Consider the following 22,178-nt stretch of genomic DNA (forward strand, 5'->3'; position numbering starts at 1 on the left):
TTTATAACTACATTTTATAAAAATACCTTATATAAACTACATGCTAGCGGTCAAAGGCACAAATGGTCAGGAATGTAGGATATACAAGCACATACAGTAGCATGCATTAAATTGCAGACAATTAATTCATTTTGCACTAATTCAAGTGACAGCCAATGCAGTTCATATGTACTCATTTTGCCGTTTCTACATGCAGGATACTTTTGTAATCCTTTGCATATAAGGTATCAATCTGTTTAGAAGATAGAGGCATTCATATTTGATATTTTGATAACTGTTTATTCTGGTAATTCTGCTATATCCATACACTGCCATATCCATATACTGCAACTGTTTATTCTGGTAATTCTGCTATATCCATACACTGCCATATCCATATACTGCAACTGTTTATTCTGGTAATTCTGCTATATCCATACACTGCCATATCCATATACTGCAACTGTTTATTCTGGTAATTCTGCTATATCCATACACTGCCATATCCATATACTGCAACTGTTTATTCTGGTAATTCTGCTATATCCATACACTGCCATATCCATATACTGCAACTGTTTATTCTGGTAATTCTGCTATATCCCTACTTGTATTTGTTAACCCCAATAACTTTTGTCTGTCAGGCCTATTCTACTTTAGTTCTTTGATAAATATCTAAAGCACACATCTGTGTCCCCTCCTCCGTGAACAAGAGATATTTTTATAGCCCCAAACCTGGTTCTGGTGTCTGTAAAACTCTGCCCTTTGTTAGCTATTTAATTGATTAATTGATTAATTAGGCTCTGGTTTTCCCAATCAGCTACATATAAATTCAGACCCAGTATTGGGGATGGCACTCGTGTCTGGGGCATGGCACGAGTGCTAACCTTTCCTAAGTGCTAAAATTTCACAAGTGCTTAGAAATGACAGTTAAACAAGGCAGCTGGACAAGGCAAAAGGAACCGGATTCCCCTGCAATCAACAGCGAACCATCTGGGATAAGAAGAAAACAGATTTGCTTGTACCTGCTAGTTTGTTACTTCTTACTCCAAACATGCTTTATCCTGCATTTCTCCTCCTTTCACTCTCATGCTTCATAAAACATTTTTCACTACCTCCTCCATCAAATCCCAGTTCTATACAAATCTCAGCCTCTCTACTCTCCTCTCCTTCCCTCTCCACACATGAAGTTTATAAAGTACTCTGTTTAGCTATTCCACAAAACTCCTCCTTTTCATACAAACGAAGGACTTATAAATCCCACTCTCACTTAGTCTATCTTTCCTTTCTATTGCTGGCAGCTGGGGACATTTCCCCAAACCCTGGCCCTTACCCCATCCCAGTTATATCACGACCACGAGCTCCTTCTCTCCGGAGCAAATTCAATCAGTACAGAACACTTACTCCTATACCCAAAAACCCAGTTAATCTTTCATGTGCTCTCTGGAATGCCAGATCTGTTTGCAACAAACTCACCGCTATACACGACCATTTCATTGCAAATTCCTTTAACCTACTTGCGCTTACTGAAACCTGGCTCTCTGCTACTGACACTGCCTCACCTGCTGCCCTGTCCTATGGGGGCCTACACCTTACTCATACTCCTAGACCTGGTAACAGACCTGGAGGTGGGGTAGGTTTGCTTCTCTCTCCCCGCTGTACTTTTAAAGTTCTTCCACCTATCCCCTCTTTATCATTCTCCTCATTTGAGGCTCACTGCATTAGGCTCTTTTCTCCTGTTTCACTCTGCATTGCTGTTATATATCGACCACCAGGACCAACTGCACAATTTCTGGACAACTTTGCAGCCTGGCTTCCTTACATCTAACATCCCATCCATCATATTAGGTGACTTTAATATACCCGTTAACAACATCAACAACTCTTCTGTCTCTAAACTTCTTTCACTAACCTCCTCCCTAGGCTTATCTTTGTGCTCAGACTCCCCCTCTCACTCCAATGGTAATGCTCTGGATCTCATATTTACCAGACTCTGTTCAACCACCAATTTTACTAACTCCCCATTTCCCCTCTCTGATCACAATATGGTCACATTTCAACTCTCACTAACTCCCTCCTCACCCCCTGCTATTCCCCAAACACGTACTTACCGTGACTTGCAAGCTGTAGACGTGTCACCTCTCTCTTCTTCCTTTGACTCTCTTCACTCTAATATCTCAGCCATCTCATGTCCTAATGTGGCTACCTCTGTCTACTGTAGTACTCTCACCACTGCCCTAAATGAGCTTGCTCCTATAAAAACTAAACGTTCTCGACCCAAACCACTTCATACTGCTCATACAAAAGCGCTCCAAAGACACTCACGTGCACTTGAGCGTCGCTGGCGCAAATCCCGTTCAGAATCAGACTTTTGGAGCTACAAATCCGCCCTGCGCTCCTTTAACACCAGCCTCTTCCAAGCCAAACAAACATACTTTACTTCACTCATTAACTCCCTTTCTAAAAAACCAGCACAACTTTTCTCCACCTTTAACACTCTCCTTTCCCCTTCTCCACCCCCTCCATGCACATCTGTCTCTGCTCAAGATATTGCTGAGCACTTCAAAAACAAAATTGACACTATCAGAAGGGACATTACACTACTCAACCCCCCTAGACTTCCACCACCCTCCCTCCACACTGCCCAGTCTCTCCTGTGCTCCTTCACCCCTGTCACTGATGAGGAAGTCTCAAAGCTTCTGGCCTCCTCTCACCTTACCACCTGCCCGCTTGATCCTATTCCCTCGAAACTTCTCCGCAATACCAATCCTTGTCTAATCAAAGCCTTAACTCACCTATTTAATCTTTCGCTCTCAACTGGACTGTTTCCTTCTCAACTAAAACATGCTCTTGTCACCCCCATTCTGAAAAAACCCTCTCTTGATCCCTCCAATCTTGACAACCTCCGACCTATCTCTCTGCTACCTTTCATCTCTAAACTACTTGAGCGCCTAGTCTACAACCGACTTACCTCATTCCTCTCTGACAATAACCTGCTGGACCCCCTACAATCTGGTTTTAAGCCACAACACTCCACGGAAACTGCCCTGACTCGACTAACTAATGACCTTTTAACCGCTAAAGCCAACAATCATTTCTCACTACTAATACTGCTTGACCTCTCAGCCGCATTTGACACTGTAGATCACCCTCTCCTCCTCCAGTCGCTTGGCCTTCGTGACACAGCCCTGTCCTGGTTCTCTTCTTACATCACCAATCGTTCCTTCAGTGTCTCCTACAATGGAGTATCATCTTCTCCCCTACCTCTTTCTGTTGGAGTTCCTCAAGGCTCTGTCCTGGGACCATTACTATTCTCCCTCTATACTTCCTCCCTTGGCAAATTAATAAATTCGTATGGTTTCCACTACCATCTCTATGCTGACGATACTCAGATCTATCTCTCATCTCCTGATCTCAACCCAGAACTCCTAACTCGCGTCTCCTCCTGCCTGTCCGCTATCTCTACCTGGATGTCGCAACGCTACCTTAAATTAAACCTCTCTAAAACTGAAATGGTTCTCTTTCCTCCAAGAAACACCAGTAGCATCCCCGAAGTATCCATCATAGTTAACAATTCCACTATCACCCCCTCTCCCCAGGCCCGGTGCCTTGGGGTTATCCTAGATTCTGCCCTGTCATTCACTCCTCATATCCAGTCACTTATTAAATCATGTCACTTCCACCTAAGGAACATATCCAAAATACGATCATTTATCACCCAAGACGCTGCCAAAATTCTTATTCACTCTCTCATCATATCGCGTCTAGACTACTGTAACTCTCTTTTAATTGGCCTCCCCCTCCAGAGACTGTCACCTCTCCAGTCCATAATGAACACTGCTGCGAGGCTCATACACCTCAGCAACCGCTCATCCTCTGCCTCGCCATTCTGTCAATCCCTGCACTGGCTTCCGTTACCTTTCAGAATCAAATTCAAATTAATGACACTGACTTTCAAAGCACTTCACAACTCTGCTCCACCCTACATCTCTGAACTCATCTCTATATACTCACCCACTCGCTTACTACGCTCCTCTACTGACCTGCTACTCAACTCTTCTCTCATTACCTCCTCACATGCTCGCATTCAAGACTTTGGAAGGGCTGCACCCCTCCTCTGGAACGCTCTCCACGATCTGTCCGATTTTCTCCCAACCTTTCTGCTTTCAAAAAATCTCTGAAAACGCACTTCTTTCGAGAAGCCTACCCTCACTCTGCTTAACTACCAAACGCAACACCACATACAACACCACATTTCTCACCCACTTACTTCGATCTTGCCCACTCCCACACCTTGTGTATTACTCCCTTCCCTTTAGACTGTATGCCTATGCATAGGGCCTTCCTCACCTCTTTGTACCTGTATTGATTGTGATGTTTGTTACTCCATATATTCTATGTATGTAATTCATGTGATGTAGTTGTATAATCACAGTTACTTTACAGTGCTACGCAATATGTTGGCGCTATATAAATACATGTTAATAATAAAAAAATAATAATAATAAAATATTTTATCTTATCAAAGGATATGTATAAGATCAGATTGTGTAAATACAAGATTTTAGGTCATTTTTGAACATGTGATAAAAACACGAACTGTAGCTAAGCTTTGCAGTTAGATCATTTGGAGTAGAGACTTTTTTACCAATTTTGAATTTATCAGAACGCGTACTTTCCAAAAATATATGGTTTTCTGGGGTTACTTTACTGTTTGCGACATTTTCTGCGTATCAAACCTATGCTGAATTCTGGCTTTATGCTTGATATTGTACCGTTGTGGGTTTTTGATCTAGAAAAGTCAGGAATCTCTAGAAAAAGTAGATATTTGGTACGGACGTGAACACAAGACACGGAGCCAGATCATCAGATTTCTTTGCATATAATAAATGATATTTGATTTCTTTAACTTTTTTTTTTTTTGTAGGTATCCATACTCCTAAATATTGCAGAATATATATCACATAAATACTATATTAAAAAAGGCACATTTAGAAAGCTAAGGGTGTCCTAAAAATGATATATACAGTGGTGTGAAAAACTATTTGCCCCCTTCCTGATTTCTTATTCTTTTGCATGTTTGTCACACAAATGTTTCTGATCATCAAACACATTTAACTATTAGTCAAAGATAACACAAGTAAACACAAAATGCAGTTTTTAAATGAGGGTTTTTATTATTTAGGGAGAAAAGAAATCCAAACCTGTGTGAAAAAGTAATTGCCCCCTGAACCTAATAACTGGTTGGGCCACCCTTAGCAGCAATAACTGCAATCAAGCATTTGCGATAACTTGCAACGAGTCTTTTACAGCGCTCTGGAGGAATTTTGGCCCACTCGTCTTTGCATAATTGTTGTAATTCAGCTTTATTTGAGGGTTTTCTAGCATGAACCGCCTTTTTAAGGTCATGCCACAACATCTCAATAGGATTCAGGTCAGGACTTTGACTAGGCCACTCCAAAGTCTTCATTTTGTTTTTCTTCAGCCATTCAGAGGTGGATTTGCTGGTGTGTTTTGGGTCATTGTCCTGCTGCAGCACCCAAGATCGCTTCAGCTTGAGTTGACAAACAGATGGCCGGACATTCTCCTTCAGGATTTTTTGGTAGACAGTAGAATTCATGGTTCCATCTATCACAGCAAGTCTTCCAGGTCCTGAAGCAGCAAAACAACCCCAGACCATCACACTACCACCACCATATTTTACTGTTGGTATGATGTTCTTTTTCTGAAATGCCGTGTTACTTTTACGCCAGATGTAACGGGACGCGCACCTTCCAAAAAGTTCAACTTTTGTCTCGTCGGTCCACAAGGTATTTTCCCAAAAGTCTTGGCAATCATTGAGATGTTTTTTTAGCAAAATTGAGACGAGCCTTAATGTTCTTTTTGCTTAAAAGTGGTTTGCACCTTGGAAATCTGCCATGCAGGCCGTTTTTGCCCAGTCTCTTTCTTATGGTGGAGTCGTGAACACTGACCTTAATTGAGGCAAGTGAGGCCTGCAGTTCTTTAGATGTTGTCCTGGGGTCTTTTGTGGCCTCTCGGATGAGTTGTCTCTGCGCTCTTGGGGTAATTTTGGTCGGCCGGCCACTCCTGGGAAGGTTCACCACTGTTCCATGTTTTTGCCATTTGTGGATAATGGCTCTCACTGTGGTTCGCTGGAGTCCCAAAGCTTTAGAAATGGCTTTATAACCTTTGAAATTGAACTCAGGTGTGATAAACCACAGTTAAGTTATTTTTTAACAAGGGGGGCAATCACTTTTTCACACAGGCCCATGAAGATTTGGAGTTTTTTTTCTCCCTTAATAACGTAAACCTTCATTTAAAAACTGCATTTTGTGTTCAATTATGTTATCTTTGACTAATAGTTAACAGTTTTTGATGAGCAGAAACATTTAAGTGTGACAAACATGCAAAAGAATAAGAAATCAGGAAGGGGGCAAATAGTTTTTCACACCACTGTATATCTCTCGGAAAACTAACATTGACCCAGGGAAATGCTCATGACAGTGGTGTAACTATAGATGTAATTGGGGCCCACAGCAAATTAATTTTAGGGCCCCCAACATATCCAGAGGCTGCCCTGTTTTACCAATATATATTGAAATTGCTCATTAATTAGGGTCTCATGCTCTCCCTATACCTCCTGCCCCCCCCCCCCTGCAACCACAGGCTCTGCTACCTTTGTAGTTATTCCCCTGGCTCGTGAAGTTTATAGCACAATATATTGAAATATATTGAAATGTGGTGGCATTATCTTTCTTTAGATAGGACTTAAAGGGCATCTATCACGAAAATTAAAAATGAATAAAACCTACTGTATATCTTACTGAAAGAAAATTTCGAAATATACTCAATTAAAAATTCTGTATGGTTTATGAAAGAGTGAAGTTATTCTTCACTCTCCACTCCTGAGCAACCTGTCGCTGTTCATTTTTTCCTTCATGCAGTAGGTGGAGTCAGTTTTTGGCAGTAAAATCTATTAAATCCTTGGGGGGGGGGGGCCTAGAAGATGTATTAGAGCTCACTCTTTCAAAGTTACCATCTCTGAAGGAAATCCTGTTTCTGTGCATTCAGGGTGTTTGCCAGAGTCAGTCTTTTTGTTAGCTCTTGTTTGTGCTGGTTTTGGCTATTTGCATTAACTCTAAATCGAAGTCCCTCTTAAAAACGTATTAGACCTACCTGCCAATCAAAATCTGACCTAGAGGTCAGCATGAAGAGAGTATGAAGAGTGACAGGTTGCGGAGTGTGAGATACTGAAGACTATCTTGATTATTTCTTAATGGAACAGAATTTTTAATTGATTATATTTAGAAAGTGTCTTACTATAGTAAGATGAAGCTTATATTACATTTTCGCGATAGATCTCCTTTATGTTTTTACCATACTGTATAAGCTGAACTCTGCTCAACTGCTTGGCAACCTTACCTGATGAGAGGATTTTTATATGCATGGTCAGCTTAAAGCTGGCCATAGACGCAAAGATCTGATCGTACAAATCGAGGATTCGTCCGATTTTCGGACCGTGTGTGGATAGTCCCGACATTTTTCGTCCAGCGGAGATCGGTCGTTTGGTCGATCAGAGAGGTTAAAAGATTCCTGTCGGCTGCCGATAATATCTCTGCATGTATTGCCGATCGTACGATTTTCAGAGGGAGACTGTCACTAGCTTTGGTCGGACATAACTTTTGTACAATTGCTGGAAGGGCAAAACATTGGCTGATCTGTTCTTTTGTACTTTATTTGATTGGAATGGTTAGTGGCTGGTCGGGAGATGGGGAAGTGTGATCGTACGATGATTCGTACGATCGGATCTTTGCGTCTATGGCCAGCTTAAAGTGATACTGACAATAAAAAATGAATTTTAGCATATGAATGTACATTAAATGTTACCTATAGGTCATGTTGATCATTTTTTGCTGAGAGGTTTGTTTTTGTATATAATGGTCAGTTGAAGTTCCTAAGCCTCACTCTCTGACACTCTGACTTTGCCAACCTGACTGTCCCATCTCAGCCTGTTAGTTACAGTTTCTAATGCTAACGGACTCCTGCTGCACAAATATGGCAGCCCCCTCATACAGGAACCATGGGGGATCAGACAGGTAATGTAAAAGCATCATGCAAATACTTTATGGCAAAGTTAGAAGTAGCTTGCAAAGCCAATATTATAATAGATGTAAAAAAAAGTTTAATTTCAGGTGTCAGTATCTCTTTAAGAGTAGATAAACTTTGTCAGTGAATAACAAAAGCATAAGAAATTAAACAAAAAAATATGTTAACTCACTGAAAAAGATCTGGACCAAAAACAGCAGCCAAAGCAGTTGTTGGCCACATTTCTTCATGATTTGATGCTACGTTAGCTAGAAATCTGCAGAGAAACTTGAGCAAGCTGTAATTAATGGGTGGTAGCTGCTGTAACAGGTATTGCAATTTCTTGGAAAACTCATTTTCATTATCGAAATCTGAAAAGGAAAAACATGGCATGTAATAGGATAATTAACCGAGCATGGCCAATAGTGATTTGCGCAAAAGGAAAGCTCACTAAATGATTATATTCCCCCAACAGATTAAGTAGTTAGATAGGTTTTAAGGTAGATAGGTTAACCCTGGGGTCTCTCAAAAAAAATCTGTCAATTACTTAAATGATTTAGTTTTAAGATGTTGTACCTTATTAGCCATTGAAAAAATGTAGAAAATGTAAAGTTTGGGGATACCTTTTATCGGCTAATTGAATAAGTAACAGTTGCAAGCTTTTGAAGCACACAGGCCCCTTCGTCAGGCAAAATACAAATGAAAGGCTGGAAAGGCACATTATATATATACGGTTATAATCTGGATAGCTAGTGAAGAGGAACTCATGTCTTTCCACAGGAACTACAACTCCTTTCACCCCACCATAGAATTGAAATTGAACTACTCCAAAGCAGAAATCAATTTTCTAGACACCACAATCCATATAAGAAACAATACTTTGGTAAAATCCAATTATCAAAAACCCACAGACAGACGGACATTCTTCAGAAATGACAGTTCCCACCCCAAACATATAAGGAAATCCATAAATTACAGCTAAGCAATAAGATATAACCGCATTTGCTCAGACCCCACTGATCGGGATACATGGCTGTCTGAGCTCAGGAGGGACTTTATCCAACAAGGTTATAGGCCTGGAATGACAGACAGGCAAATAAAGAGAGCAGTTTCCATACCCAGAGAAAACCTCCTCAAATACAATGAGACAGACAATAACCGTGTCCCCCTTGTTGTTGCCAATAACACACATCTGGAGTCCCTACGCAAAACCATAATGGAACTGCAACCAATACTCCTTAATGACAAGAGGCTGCACAATATATTTCCAGAACTTCCACTCCTAGAATACAGATACTGCCCCTAGGGGGCTAATCAATAGCTGGGCTGAAATATTATTACAATTCCTATTTGTAGTCTATTTATAGCTACCTGTATCTTGTCCAATTCCTAATTTGCACTGTTGTGTTAATCTTACCCTATTCTGTCTTGGTCTAGTTCAAGCTATGTGACCTGACTGAAACCAGACCCCTGGACTATTTACAACCTACCCTAATTACTTTTATTAGCTCTACAAGTTATCTCAGTCTGATTTATTGCCCATAAACCCTTTTTCAGTGATCTAACAGTATATATGATGTGCCTTTCCAGCCTTTCATTTGTATTTTGCCTGCCGAAGGGGCCTGTGTGCTTTGAAAGCTTGCAATTGTTCCTTATTCAGTTAGCCAATAAAAGGTATCGCCAAACTTTACATTTTTAACTTATTTACTAAGTTAACGAAAACTCAACAAAACTGGTTTCCTAGCAACAGATTATTCAAACTCCTTTTCCTCTTCCCTCCAGCTCCTATACAGTTTCCAAATGGTGGAGTTAAAACCATTTAGGATATGATTTGGGGATTATAATTATACAACCATCTGTAGAGTGTTTTTCTATTGTTTATTGTCTTAGGGAACAATTCCCCACTATGAAAGCTCGTTATTCATCATATAGATATATGGCAATGGTTCCAAGAGTGTTTGCATGTTTTTATGTCCATGTGTCTGTAAATGTCTTCATGTGTGCTTGTGCTTCAAGGTTTTTAGTAGAAGCTAACTTCCAAAATATGCGTTCTTCTATTAAGATTAAAGGCCTAGTTTACCTAGCTATGTCTGACAGCACCATCTCCCATTCTCTTGAAATCAGCATGGTTGGCAACCATGCTCTCTGCAGCAGGAATCAATCAAGAAAGAGTGCACATGGCTCCTAGCAAGTAGTGTTGTTTTACCTTTACAGTAATGCTTTCATATCATTTTAGTTTGCATAAACACCGTAGGAATCCAAATTTCAGAACCTTGAAGTTTTGTCATACAACTATTCAGAAATTTTTTCATATAGAGTACTATTTATTTTTTTAAATACACATTTAGTGCTTTAGAATTTATTTTCAGCTAGAGAATGCTAAAAAAGAAATATCTGCTTTACCTTGAGAGAGCTGCATAAAGCGATGATGAAGGCTATGTAGAATAATGGGTTGTGGAAGTTCTTGAAGAAAATGTCTAAGCAAACTAATAGCAGATGGCACATCTGCTTCTTTGACCAGGTCCACCTCTTCTCCATTGTCGTACCTTTGCCTGAGCCATTCTACGGTCTCTGCGTTTCCATTTACTTGGAACAGTCCTTCTTGCTCAAGGCCTCCTACACAATGGGAAAGTAAAAAAAGGTTCCACCTAAATAATCGGAAGGGGTTTTTTAAAAGTGAGAGCTGTGAAGATGTGGAATTCTCTCCTTGAATCAGTGGCACAGGCTGATACATTAGATAGCTTTAAGAAGGGGTTGGATGTCTGTTTAGCAAGGAAAAGAATACAGGGTTATGGAAGATAGCTCATAGTACAAGTTGATACAGGGACTAGTTTGATTGCCATTTTGGAGTTGGGAAGGAATGTTTTCCCCCTCTGATGCAAATTGGGAGAGGCTTCAGATGGGGTTTTTTGTATTCCTCTGGATCAACTATCAGTTAGGCAGGTGAAAAAAAATTAAAAGGTTGAACATGATGGACGTGTGCCTTTTTTCAAACTAACTTACTATGTATGTTACCATGCGTGTAACATTTGCAATATTGTTAATATAGAATTCTGCTAGAATTCAATATTTAAGTCTATTTTGGATTCGTCCGAACCCCCGAATCCTTCGCGTAAGATTTGGCCAGATACCAAACCGAATCCTAATTTGCATATGCAAATTAGGAGTGGGAAAGGGAAAACATTTTTTTCCTTGTTTTTTCACGAGATTTCCCTCCCTGTCCCGAATTTGCATATGCAAATTAGAATTTGGTTCCACCGGGAAGAAGGATTCAGCCAAATCCGAATCCTGCTGCATAAGGCCGAATCCTGGCTGAATCCCGAACTGAATCCTGGATTCGGTGCATCCCTAAATTTTATGGGGTTCTGTTGGTGAAATTGGTAAACATTGCGTGGTTAGATTTACAATAAACTTAACAAAAAAGTAAAAGTTACAAGATGCAAGGTGCTTGTGTTATAAGTGCTATAATATATACTGGGCATAATTTAGAATCTAGAAAATTAGGGATAGATCCCATTGTCATTTGACTGAATGATAATAATACAAACTGTTAAAGAATAACACTTACCATGTACTTCTATATAGTTCACAATATGACGAACTATGAAAGGGACTTCATGATCTGGCTGCCCTTCCTGTTGTAGCTCAGCAAGTGAAATTCCAAATATCTTGTTAGCAATAATATTGCAATTTTCCAAGGAAGGATAAGAACTTTTCCTCATATCTTTTAGGCCAGAAATCACAGCTGCCTTTTGTGTAGACCAATGCTAAGGAACAGATGCAAGGGAGAAAATCAAGTGTGGTTAGAAGATGTTGCATTAAATAACACCACACTTTATTTAATAAAGCATGATTTGGATGTATGTCCTCAATTTAGTCACAATCATTTTAAATGATTATTCTTTAAAAAAACCAAAAAAAACAAATGTGTTGTGTGAAATCTTGTACTATTTATAGGTCAACTTCTGTTCCCTTAAGAGATTTGGTGCAAGATGCAAACTGTTCACTTAACAATCACGGTTAGAATTGGGACATAATTCTAATGTACAAGATCAGAAGTAAAGAAATACTCTGGAAAAGTTTTTGAAGCTCCAACCACCCCTCACTTTCACATGTGTGCGGTTTACACATAAAATATATTACATTACTTCAGCTTCAATACCCAGTACACACTCAAATGTTCAATAAATAATCTTTACCGCAGTTCTTCCACGTGTGGAGAGGTTCCTTAGTGCGGCATCATCAGACAGCTCAGCAAGTGCACGGAGATGTGTATTTATACACCACTGATTAAAATAAATGGTAAAATAAACATTAAAACATGGAAGGAAATGTAAAATTTAAAGTACATTATGAATAAAACAAGCTTATTCATCAACATTAGGCTCATTTGCATCTGGGCAGTAATCAAATATTTGCATTTTTTGTTTTACTAGATTCCAGCTGACAAATCGAATCATTGGTCGGTTGCTCTGGACACAGTGCTAATTTACAAAGTTTTGGTAAATAAGACCCACTTTATTCCCCCATAGTGGGGATATGCACAGGGTATACAGTATATTATAATTGCAACACTTAAAGGGGATATTTACCTTCCAAACATTTTCTTCAGTTGAGTGGTTTTCAGATCACCAGAAATAAATGCTTGTTTCAACTCCTTCCCATCTTTTATTTAAAATTTGTTCACCATTCAAAAAATTTTGAGTTGTTTTTAGTTTGTTCACCAGAAATAAAGACTTTTTTCAATTACATTCTTTCTTTTATTTTTTACAGTTTTGCAAAAAATTTAAGATGAATGTTTGTGTCTCAGTCTGGCTGCTCAGTAATCCAGGTATACATTCTAAACTGTTACAATTTGCTACAATTAGTTGATACATTTCTCAGCAGCATCTCTGGAATATTAGCAACTATTGTATCAAGTCTAACAGTTGCCTTTAACGACACTCAGATATTCTGCTCAGCAGGGACAAATAAGAAATGTATCAACTAAATGTATTAATTTAAAACAGTTTACAGGGTCGGCGACCCCCCCCCCCCAGAGCTGCTTTAGAAGGTGAAACATGACAATTTACACTTCAATATTAGAAAAAACTTCACACACAGAAAATAGAAAGTAATTGGAAAAAGCCTTTATTTCGGGTGAACTGAAACCAACTAGGTGTTTGAAGGTGAACAACCCCTTTAATGGAACTCAGGGACTCTACTTAGCAAGTACAAAGATAAATGTATCAACCAAATGTATCAGTTAAATCAGTTAAAGATTCAGCGGCTTTAGAAGGTGAAAAATGAAACTTTACATTTCAATATTAGAATAACGTCAACAAATAGAAAGTAATTGGAAAATGTTATTTCTGGTGAACTATCTGAAACCAACACCAACAAACAAAGTGTTTGAAGGTGAATAACCCCTTTTGTGTTCCCGTATATGGAGTCAGTCTGGCAGCTCAGTAATTCAGATGCAGATCCTGAACTGATACAATTTGCTACATTTAGTTGATACATTTCTCAGCAATAGCGTTGGAATATTAGCAACTATTGTATCAATTCAAAGAGCTGCCTTTAAAGGGCACCTATCACAGTCAAAATCAAACATATACCGTATATACTCGAGTATAAGCCGTCCCGAATATAAGCCGAGGTACCTAATTTTACCTCCAAAAACTGGGAAGGCTTATTGACTCGAGTATAAGCCTAGGGTGAGAAATGCAGCAGCTTCTGGTAAGTTTCAATCAAAAAATTGAGGGTTTCTGCTCCCATTGGAGGTGCCGGCGTCTCGTTTTTGGATGCCGGCGACCATTCTTGGATGCCGGCGAATATACTTGGAGACTATTCTTGGACGCCGGCAACTATTCTTGGACGCCGGCGACTATTCTTGGACGCCGGCGACTATTCTTGGACGCCGGCGACTATTCTTGGACGCCGGCGACCGTTTTTGCGCTTGACCCGAGTATAAGCCGAGGTAAAATTTTTCAGCATATTTTGGGGGCTGAAAAACTCGGCTTCTACTCGAGTATATAAGGTATTAACAATCTGACCAGTACAACCCAAACACATTTAATCAAACTACAAATACAGTTTTTTTGGGGGGGAAAAGAGCAGTTTTAAAAAAATCCCTTACTATGTCAAATGGGTTCTTTCACTGAGGGAGTCCATACTGTGACTCTAACATGCAAATTAGTTCACGAGCATGCTCAGATTGTAGAACTGCCCTGAGTATTCTACCCAGAATGCTTAGCGTTAGTAAACTCCTCCACTAGAAGTATCACAAGATTTCCCTATCTTGTCCCCTGCTGGTGATGTCATTATGCAAATTAGATTTTAATCCTGATGAAGGGAGGTTAAATCCCTGCAAAACATTGATACAGTGGTGTGTGCGGATCCTTGAACATAATTGCTATTATGCAAATGAAGGGCACACACTAACTTCCAGACAAGTGGCAGCACTACTGAACATCTAACACAGAAGTTTGGCTGATTTGAGATTATCTTAGAAGGGTTGCTAGGCAACCAAGGAGTTGCGATTGAGCATGTGCGAGATTTCAGAGCTGCAGTTGGCTGTGAAGATATAGGTAGGAGGAGGCAGTGAAATCCAAGATGCCTTGCCTCAACTAGAACTGCAGTGGAGATAGGGGAGATCTTGCAGAAGGTATAGTGAGCTGATGATTTACATTATACAAACAATTCTGTTTTAAAAATCGTACATAGGGGGCTATTTATCAAGGTCCGAATATCCAAACCTTGAATAATTCTTAGTTTTCAAAGGTAAAAAAAAACGACAAGTTTTTCAAGATTTATTAAAGTCCGATGGTCTAAAAACTCGGAATCCGAAACTCCAGCATCTAAAAACTCTCGAGGTCCTGTATAAGTCGATGGGGAAGGTCCCAGTGTCTGCGCTGATGTCCGTACTGATATCCGATGATTTCAGGGTTTCTGTGGAAGAAACGCCAAAAACTCCCAAAAAAAATCAGTTTCGGATTTTTAAATTAGAAATGCTGAGATAAATTCGAACCTTGATAAATAACCCCCATAGTGTATTTACTTAGTAAATGATTTTAGTTATGATTGGTGCCCTTTAATGAAACTGGGGGATTCTGCTCATCAGGACCAAAGATACATTTATCAACTAAATAAAACAGTTACAGAATCAGCACCCCCCACCCCAGAGCTGCTTTAGAAAGACATAAAGTGAAAATGAAAATTTAAATTTCAATGTTAGAAAAACAGTTACAAATAAAAACAGGAAGGTAAAAATAGGAGTAATTGTAAAAAGTCTAATACTCGACCATGCTCAGGTTAAATTGACAAAATAAACAAAAGTTAAATTAACTGCAAGGTATGCTTACCTCAAGACCATAAGCAATAGTTGTAAAACTCTACCACTGAAAGTTAGCCTCAATAAGCACAGCTTTTTTGGTAATTTATGGCTGCTTAAGATTGTGGCAGAAGATCAGCCTATAGTTCCTCATTGAAGAAATCCAAAGCTCGATTAGCTCTTCAGCAGTATGTCTGCAAAGGAAAAAAAATAATGTTATCACCAAATCATTAAAGAGAATCATAAAGAAACATTAAAAAAGTTGTCATGCCACTGTTTTATTTATTTTATCATTGCCTTTTAGGTTCAACATTAGCAGGCACTTTAACAAACATGGACCCAGAGATCATCAAGTTCGACAAACGATAAATACAATATCGTTTTGAAGAATTATAGAAAAGAAACCCAAAACATACATTATTAAGTTGGCTGAAAATTAAGTGGGAAAAAAAATCACTTCCTGAACACAATGCATTCATTTGTCAAAACTAGATTAACAGTCTCTGAACAAGTATAGTATCAATTATATGGAATGTTGGGAACTGGAAAAGCATTCTCCAGAATAAATATAGCGTTCTAACTTGCACTATTCTGGCTAAACTATTGACAGTAAACTGCCTTGGTAGCTTTCCTTCTTCTTAAATAGGATTCTATAGAAAATGGGGACAAAATCGTGAGTCAAATCGAATTGAGCAATTCTTTTAATTTGACGCCCAATTTTTTAATCAAACGAAAACCAGTGCAAACAGCATGAAACTTTTGAGAACCATGAAGGCATAAAACATGTTCCAAAGGTAAAAGGAACCATCTGCTACTGACTATTACATGATTTTAAAAGGTTTTAACTAGATTATTTTCAGATTTGAATGGTTGGCAACTTTGGGGTATAATAAATCTCTTAAAATTTTAGGTATTTTCCTCTCAAAATCTGAGTTTTTCCCCCTTTAAGGGTAAGGCCACACAAGGAGATTCTGGGAGATTTTGTCGCCTGGCGACTAATCGCCTCGCCTTTTGCGCGACTATCTCACCGAACTGCCTCGGCTTTTTTCCCCATAGGCTAGAATGAAAAGTCGCCTGCGCTAATGCACACGCCGCGATGCGTTTTCAATAGTTGCCCAAAGTTGCCTCAGTGAGGCAGTTCGCAGAGATAGTCGCGCAAAAGACGTGGTGATTAAGTCGCCAGGCGACAAAATCTCCCCGAATCTCCTCGTGTGGCCTTACCCTAAAACTTGACAAGAAAAAATGGTGTTTTAGTAAATAACCCCCTAGTAGCTACAGAGCTAAAAGTAGCAGCTACTTTTTGTAGCTACAAAATACCCTGCCACAGACACTACGGAGAATTGCCTCTGCTAAAAAAACACACAGGGGCATATTTATCAAGAATCAAAATTTGAGGGTTTCTCTACCTTGGATAAACTCGAATTTCTAATGTTTGCGTATTTATGAAAAAACGCCAGGTGAAGAAAAGCTAACGATCGAGTTCATGTCCCGAAAAAATTTGAATCGATTGAATTTATGTCCCGAAAACTCGAATTGATCGAAAAATCGAACACAAAAACTTGAGCTTTGCCTAGGACAACTTCCATTGACTTCTACATGACCTTACCAGCTTTTAGATGGCGAATTTTTACATTCAAATTTGAATTGTTTTTTTTCTTTTTGCTTATCAACTCAAAAATATAACTCGAATGTGAGTTTGGGTGCAAAAAAAAAAAAATTTGAATCGTGGGAGGGAAAAAAAAAATCACATTAGATTTTTGATAAATCTATCTATTTGATTTTTGATAGGGGCAGATTTACTTATGGTTGAATATCGAGGGTTAATTAACCCTCAATATTCGGCTGCCGAATTGAAATCCTTTGACTTCGAATATTGAAGGATTTACCGCAATTCGTTCAATCGAACGATCAAATCCTTCAAATCGTTCGATTCGAAGGATTTTAATCCATCGATCGAACGATTTTTCTTCGACCTAAAAAAGCTAGCAAAGCCGATGGGGACCTTCCCCATAGGCTAACATTGACTTCGGTAGGTTTTAGGTGGCGAATTAGGGGGTCAAAGTTTTTTTTTTAAAAGAGACAGTACTTCGACTATCGAACGGTCGAACGATTTTTAGTTTGAATCGTTCGATTTGAAGTCGAAGTTCGAAGTAGCCCATTCGATGGTCGAAGTAGCCAAAAAAAACAATCGAAATACGAAGTTTTTTTTATTCTATTCCTTCACTCGAGCCAAGTAAATGGGCCCCATAGTGTCATAGCAAAGCCAATTATCACTACTGTCTATTTTGTAGCTGTGACAAGTAGCTGCTACTAGAACCCTGTGTGTCTACATAAACTTCGAACCAATGCAAGTAGCCCACAGCAACAAGCCAATTAAATGTGGAATAAGAAGCTAATATTGATGCAAATTCAGAGCTTGAAACGGTTATTCTTCCCCATATAGGTTTCGCATAACTTACAGGTAGGCTTTGGAAAGGAGCACCAAACAAATTGCATTTGCCTGTTTTTGTGGATTCATTTAAATCAGTCTTTTTCCCACTGAGAACAACTCGCTATTAAAGTTGTGAACCCTGGAGCAGAAAGAAGCCCTAACAAATGATTATAGTAGCTTAAGTTTTTCTGCAACACTCACCATTAACTGCTAAAGGGCCACAATCTGAACAGGATGTAACCATAAAGCACCAAAGTGGTTTCAATTCCCTAAAGAAGAAAAAGAAATATGTTATATGAAATATGGTTATGGCTAAAATAATACTTAATAAAAATGCCCTAGTGCATACAATTTCTAGGACAAAATCTTCGTAGGAAAAATATGTTAAGTAAATGATGCAATAAATGGTTCCATCTATATAAGAATCTTTAAAAAAAGATCTGTGCCAGGAATATATATTTTCTAGGTTTCTCTGTGGCCTCTTTTTCTACGCCATGTGTGTTCCCATTGCAAGTGTCATAAATCACACTGTCAACTACTGATATGAAAATGGTTAAATATAACGTTTATTATTCCTTTTCCTAGAGGTCATTAAAAAAATCCACTTTCCTCTCTAATAATAAAACAATACAAAGATATAATTAATTCTTATTGGAAGCAAAACCAGCCTATTGGGCTTATTTAATGTTTACATGATTTTCTAGTAGACTTAGAAAGTTATGAAGATCCAAATTACAGAAAGATCAAGGTCCCTAGTGTACACTTCACTTATTCACCTATGTAGAATTATATTGATCGGAAATTACATTCAATATATTGAAAATGTTATTACATTTTTTCTGTAGCTCTTTCTAGAAGTATATCTGGTGTGTAGATATATTTTCTCTGCGCCTATGGTGAAGATATTCCCACAAAAGCTTGATAGGGACCAAAGTCTGTGTCGGCCAATCCATCGAAGACAAAGTTATATATATATAATACACAAAAGCCGTGAATATCTTGTAAATTATATCCTTATAAACGGTGAGTAGTGATGTCATCAGTTATAAACGGTGAGTACTGATGTAATTTCTGTCACATGACTCACTAAAATTTGTGTATTATAATAAATAAAGTACCCCCAGTTGTAAAATATGAGGATATTATAAGTTACCTCGGAGTTCCATGACCTGTATAAAAACACTCGGCCTTCGGCCTCGTGTTTTTATATGGTCATGAAACTCCTCGGTAACTTATAATATCCTTATATTTTACAAGAGGGGGTACTTTATTCACTATATATATATTTCTCCATGTACCTGGGTACAGTGAACTTTGTCACCTTGCTGGCAATTTAGTATATTTTAAGGGGTTTATTTACTAAACTCCGAATGCAAAAATCACGAAAAAATTGTGATTTTTTTTTTTTATAAAATCTGACTTTTTGTAATTCATTAAACCCCAAAGATGGAAAAGTCAGAATCTGAAAATCCGGCATCTCAGACCGGTCGAGGTTGCATTTAAATCAATAGGGAAGTCCCAATGATTTTTTTGCTGTGCGCTGGGATTTTGGCAATACCCCGACAACGTGTAGAGTTTTTGAGTGAAAAATCCGAAAAAAATCGTGAAAAATGGATGAAAAATACGAAAAAATTGTGAAAATCTGTCTTTTTTTAAGATTTTTTTCATCCCACAAAAAATTTTTTTGTGAAAGTGTATTAATAAATAAGCCCAAAAAACCTATGCGGATTTGGTTGGAGTTGTTTTCAGAAAATATTGAGATAAATTCAGACTTTGATAAATAACCCCCTAAATTGTGTGATTTTTTTTTTTTATATTGGTACGGAACCGGTTATCAAGGAACCTTTGGACCTGGGGTTTTCCGGAAAACTAGAAAATCATGTAAACATTAAATAAACCCAATAGGCTGGTTTTGCTTCCAATAAGGATTAATTATATATTAGTTTGGATTTATTTAAAAATAAAATGGAGTCTATGGGAGAAAAAAAAAAAATTCCGAAAAATTTGTTAAATTAAAAAAATGACTATTTTTTTGTGATTTTTGCATTCAGAGTTTAGTAAACTGTTCTAAATTGATACATTTAGTTGATACATTTCTTATCTTTGTCCCATCTGAGCAGATTCCCTGAGTTTCATTAAAGGCAGCTGTTAGAATTGATACAATAGTTGCTAATATTCCACAGATACTGCTGAGAAATGTATCAACTAAATGTATCAACTTGTCACAGACCTCCTATGTGGTGACTCCATACTGTGTCAGTCCCACTGGGGCAAACAGAACAAATTAATGAAAAACTAGAAAAAAAGAACAAAAGCACAAGTTAAGGTTTTTGCAGTAGGACACATGACTACTACAGCAATACTCAAGGACGGCAGCCATCTGAAGTACAGGTATGGGAACTGTGATCTAGAAACCCGTTATCCAGAAAGCGTTAAATTTTAGGAAGGCATAGACTTCATTTAAAGGGCCAGTAACAACATTTTTTTTAAAAAAAAATGTGTTAGTATACCATGAAAGATAACCACCAAGAATAATTAAACTTTAAAATCGCAACAGCCTTTATTAAGAAATAACTTACCGAACTCTGCTTGCGCTCCTTTTTAGAAAAGGCAACACAGCCATGATCCATTGTGCGGCACTTGATTTCTCCTCCCTGGCTACCTCCAGGAGTAGAAATCAAGCGCCGCGCGATGGATCGCCTTTTCTGAAGAGGAGCGCAAGCGGAGTTTCAGTAAGTTATTTCTTAATAAAGGCTGTGCGATTTTAAAGTTTAATTAGTCGGTGTATTTTTTTTTTCATGGTATACTAACGATTTGTTTTGATGTTACTGGTCCTTTAATTAAATCATTCAAAATCTTAAAAACATATTTTCTTTTTTGCTGTAATAATAAAAACAAATTAACAGTAGCTTGTACTTTATCCCAACTAAGGTATAATTAATCCAAGGCTACTTCACCAAAGTTGAGAACAGACAGGACGCTGAAGCAGAATTACTGCTGATATGCTCTTTTATTTTCCACACTATAGTGTGGAAAATAAAAGAGCATATCAGCAGTAATTCTGCTTCAGCGTCCTGTCTGTTCTCAACTTTGGTGAAGTTGCATTACTAAATTTTGGTGCTAGGACGGAGCGCCAGTGAGACAGTTACAGGACTGGCGATACTCTCCACCTTGTATATATCTACCATTGTGAATCCAAGGCTGTTCCAGTTGATTTATTTAATGTTTAAATGATTTTTCAGTAGACTTCACGTATGGAGATCCAAATTACAAAAAGACTCCTTATGCAGTAAAACACCAGGTTCAGAGTATTCTGGATAACAGATCCCATACATGAACTAGCCGTCCCCAGTGGTGACATTTGGCCGTTAGCTCACCAGATCAGTACTGCAGCTCACTGTATATTCACTTTAGCGCAAGTAGATGTTGAGGTGGGCAAACTCTGGGCATAGTGAGTTATATACACAAAAGAAATCACTCATACATCTTATTCCATACACTCATAATTGGTTAGTTCCTTGAAAAATTAATATTTAGCATGATGCACAAGTCCTAATCTTGAAATCTGGAAATCACCTTAAAGGGGTTGTTCACCTTCAATGTACAAATCTTATGAAACCACTAACAATGCTCTCAATGTGTTAGAAAAACCATTTTCCATAACAAAAAGTAAAAATGCCATTGTAAAAGCTAATTTTTATACCTATTAACTCAGTCCTTCTCCTGTCTCTCAGACCAGTTTTCTGAAGTGATGGGAGTGGCCTATTTTGAACCTGACACACCAAGAACTTCCTATATGATGACATCATCATGCCCAGGCTTTGCCCTTACTTGTTTCCTATTGGATGTTGATACTGCCCTCCTCCTAGTAATTTATTGGGTGCTTGTGAACTGTAACCAGTCACATAATTTGAATGGTCATTGGTTGGTTATTCAATTGTATTGGCAGAGGTTAACAGACGCAGCATATAAATACTGCAGAAAAGGAAGGAGCAACATTGTTTGGCAACCTTTGGCATTAAGCATAATGTCAGTTATTTACAAAATTGCAACAAAACCAGCACTAACTTGCTTAGAAACATATGTAACTTACACATCTAGCAGGGACAGTAGGGTTGCCAGTTGCCACCTCACCATTTTAAAACCAAACACATATGAAATCCACAGGCTGCATGGCTAATTATCAACTTATTTAGATGCTGCAGACTGAACTGATTTCTGTGCAGCCATGGATCATGAATCTAAATGAATTGCTAATTAGCCATGCAGGCTGTGGATTTCATATGTGTTTGGTTTTAAAAGGGTGAGGTGGCAGCCCTAAGTGACAGGCAGAGCAGTGATGAGGGCAGGTACATTTTTTGAACATTTTGT

The 22,178-nt window shown here is 38.4% G+C and overlaps 1 protein-coding gene across 2 annotated transcripts in view; it reads right to left on the minus strand.

Moving 5' to 3' along the window:
* The window catches only part of fam13b.S (family with sequence similarity 13 member B S homeolog), a 63,799-nt gene that overhangs the window by 35,633 nt on the left and 5,988 nt on the right, over nucleotides 1–22,178 (minus strand). For both annotated transcript variants that reach the window (XM_018256216.2, XM_041588763.1), the window contains exons 2-7: nucleotides 18,009–18,076; nucleotides 15,408–15,570; nucleotides 12,264–12,350; nucleotides 11,633–11,831; nucleotides 10,468–10,680; nucleotides 8,258–8,435 (exon numbers count right to left, since the gene is read on the minus strand). In XM_018256216.2, the coding sequence (XP_018111705.1) occupies nucleotides 8,258–8,435; nucleotides 10,468–10,680; nucleotides 11,633–11,786 (545 nt within the window). In that variant the 5' untranslated portion in view covers nucleotides 11,787–11,831; nucleotides 12,264–12,350; nucleotides 15,408–15,570; nucleotides 18,009–18,076. The remainder of the gene's footprint in view (nucleotides 1–8,257; nucleotides 8,436–10,467; nucleotides 10,681–11,632; nucleotides 11,832–12,263; nucleotides 12,351–15,407; nucleotides 15,571–18,008; nucleotides 18,077–22,178) is intronic.

This window comes from Xenopus laevis, chromosome 3S, assembly GCF_017654675.1.
Source record: "Xenopus laevis strain J_2021 chromosome 3S, Xenopus_laevis_v10.1, whole genome shotgun sequence".
Classification (NCBI taxonomy): domain Eukaryota; kingdom Metazoa; phylum Chordata; class Amphibia; order Anura; family Pipidae; genus Xenopus; species Xenopus laevis.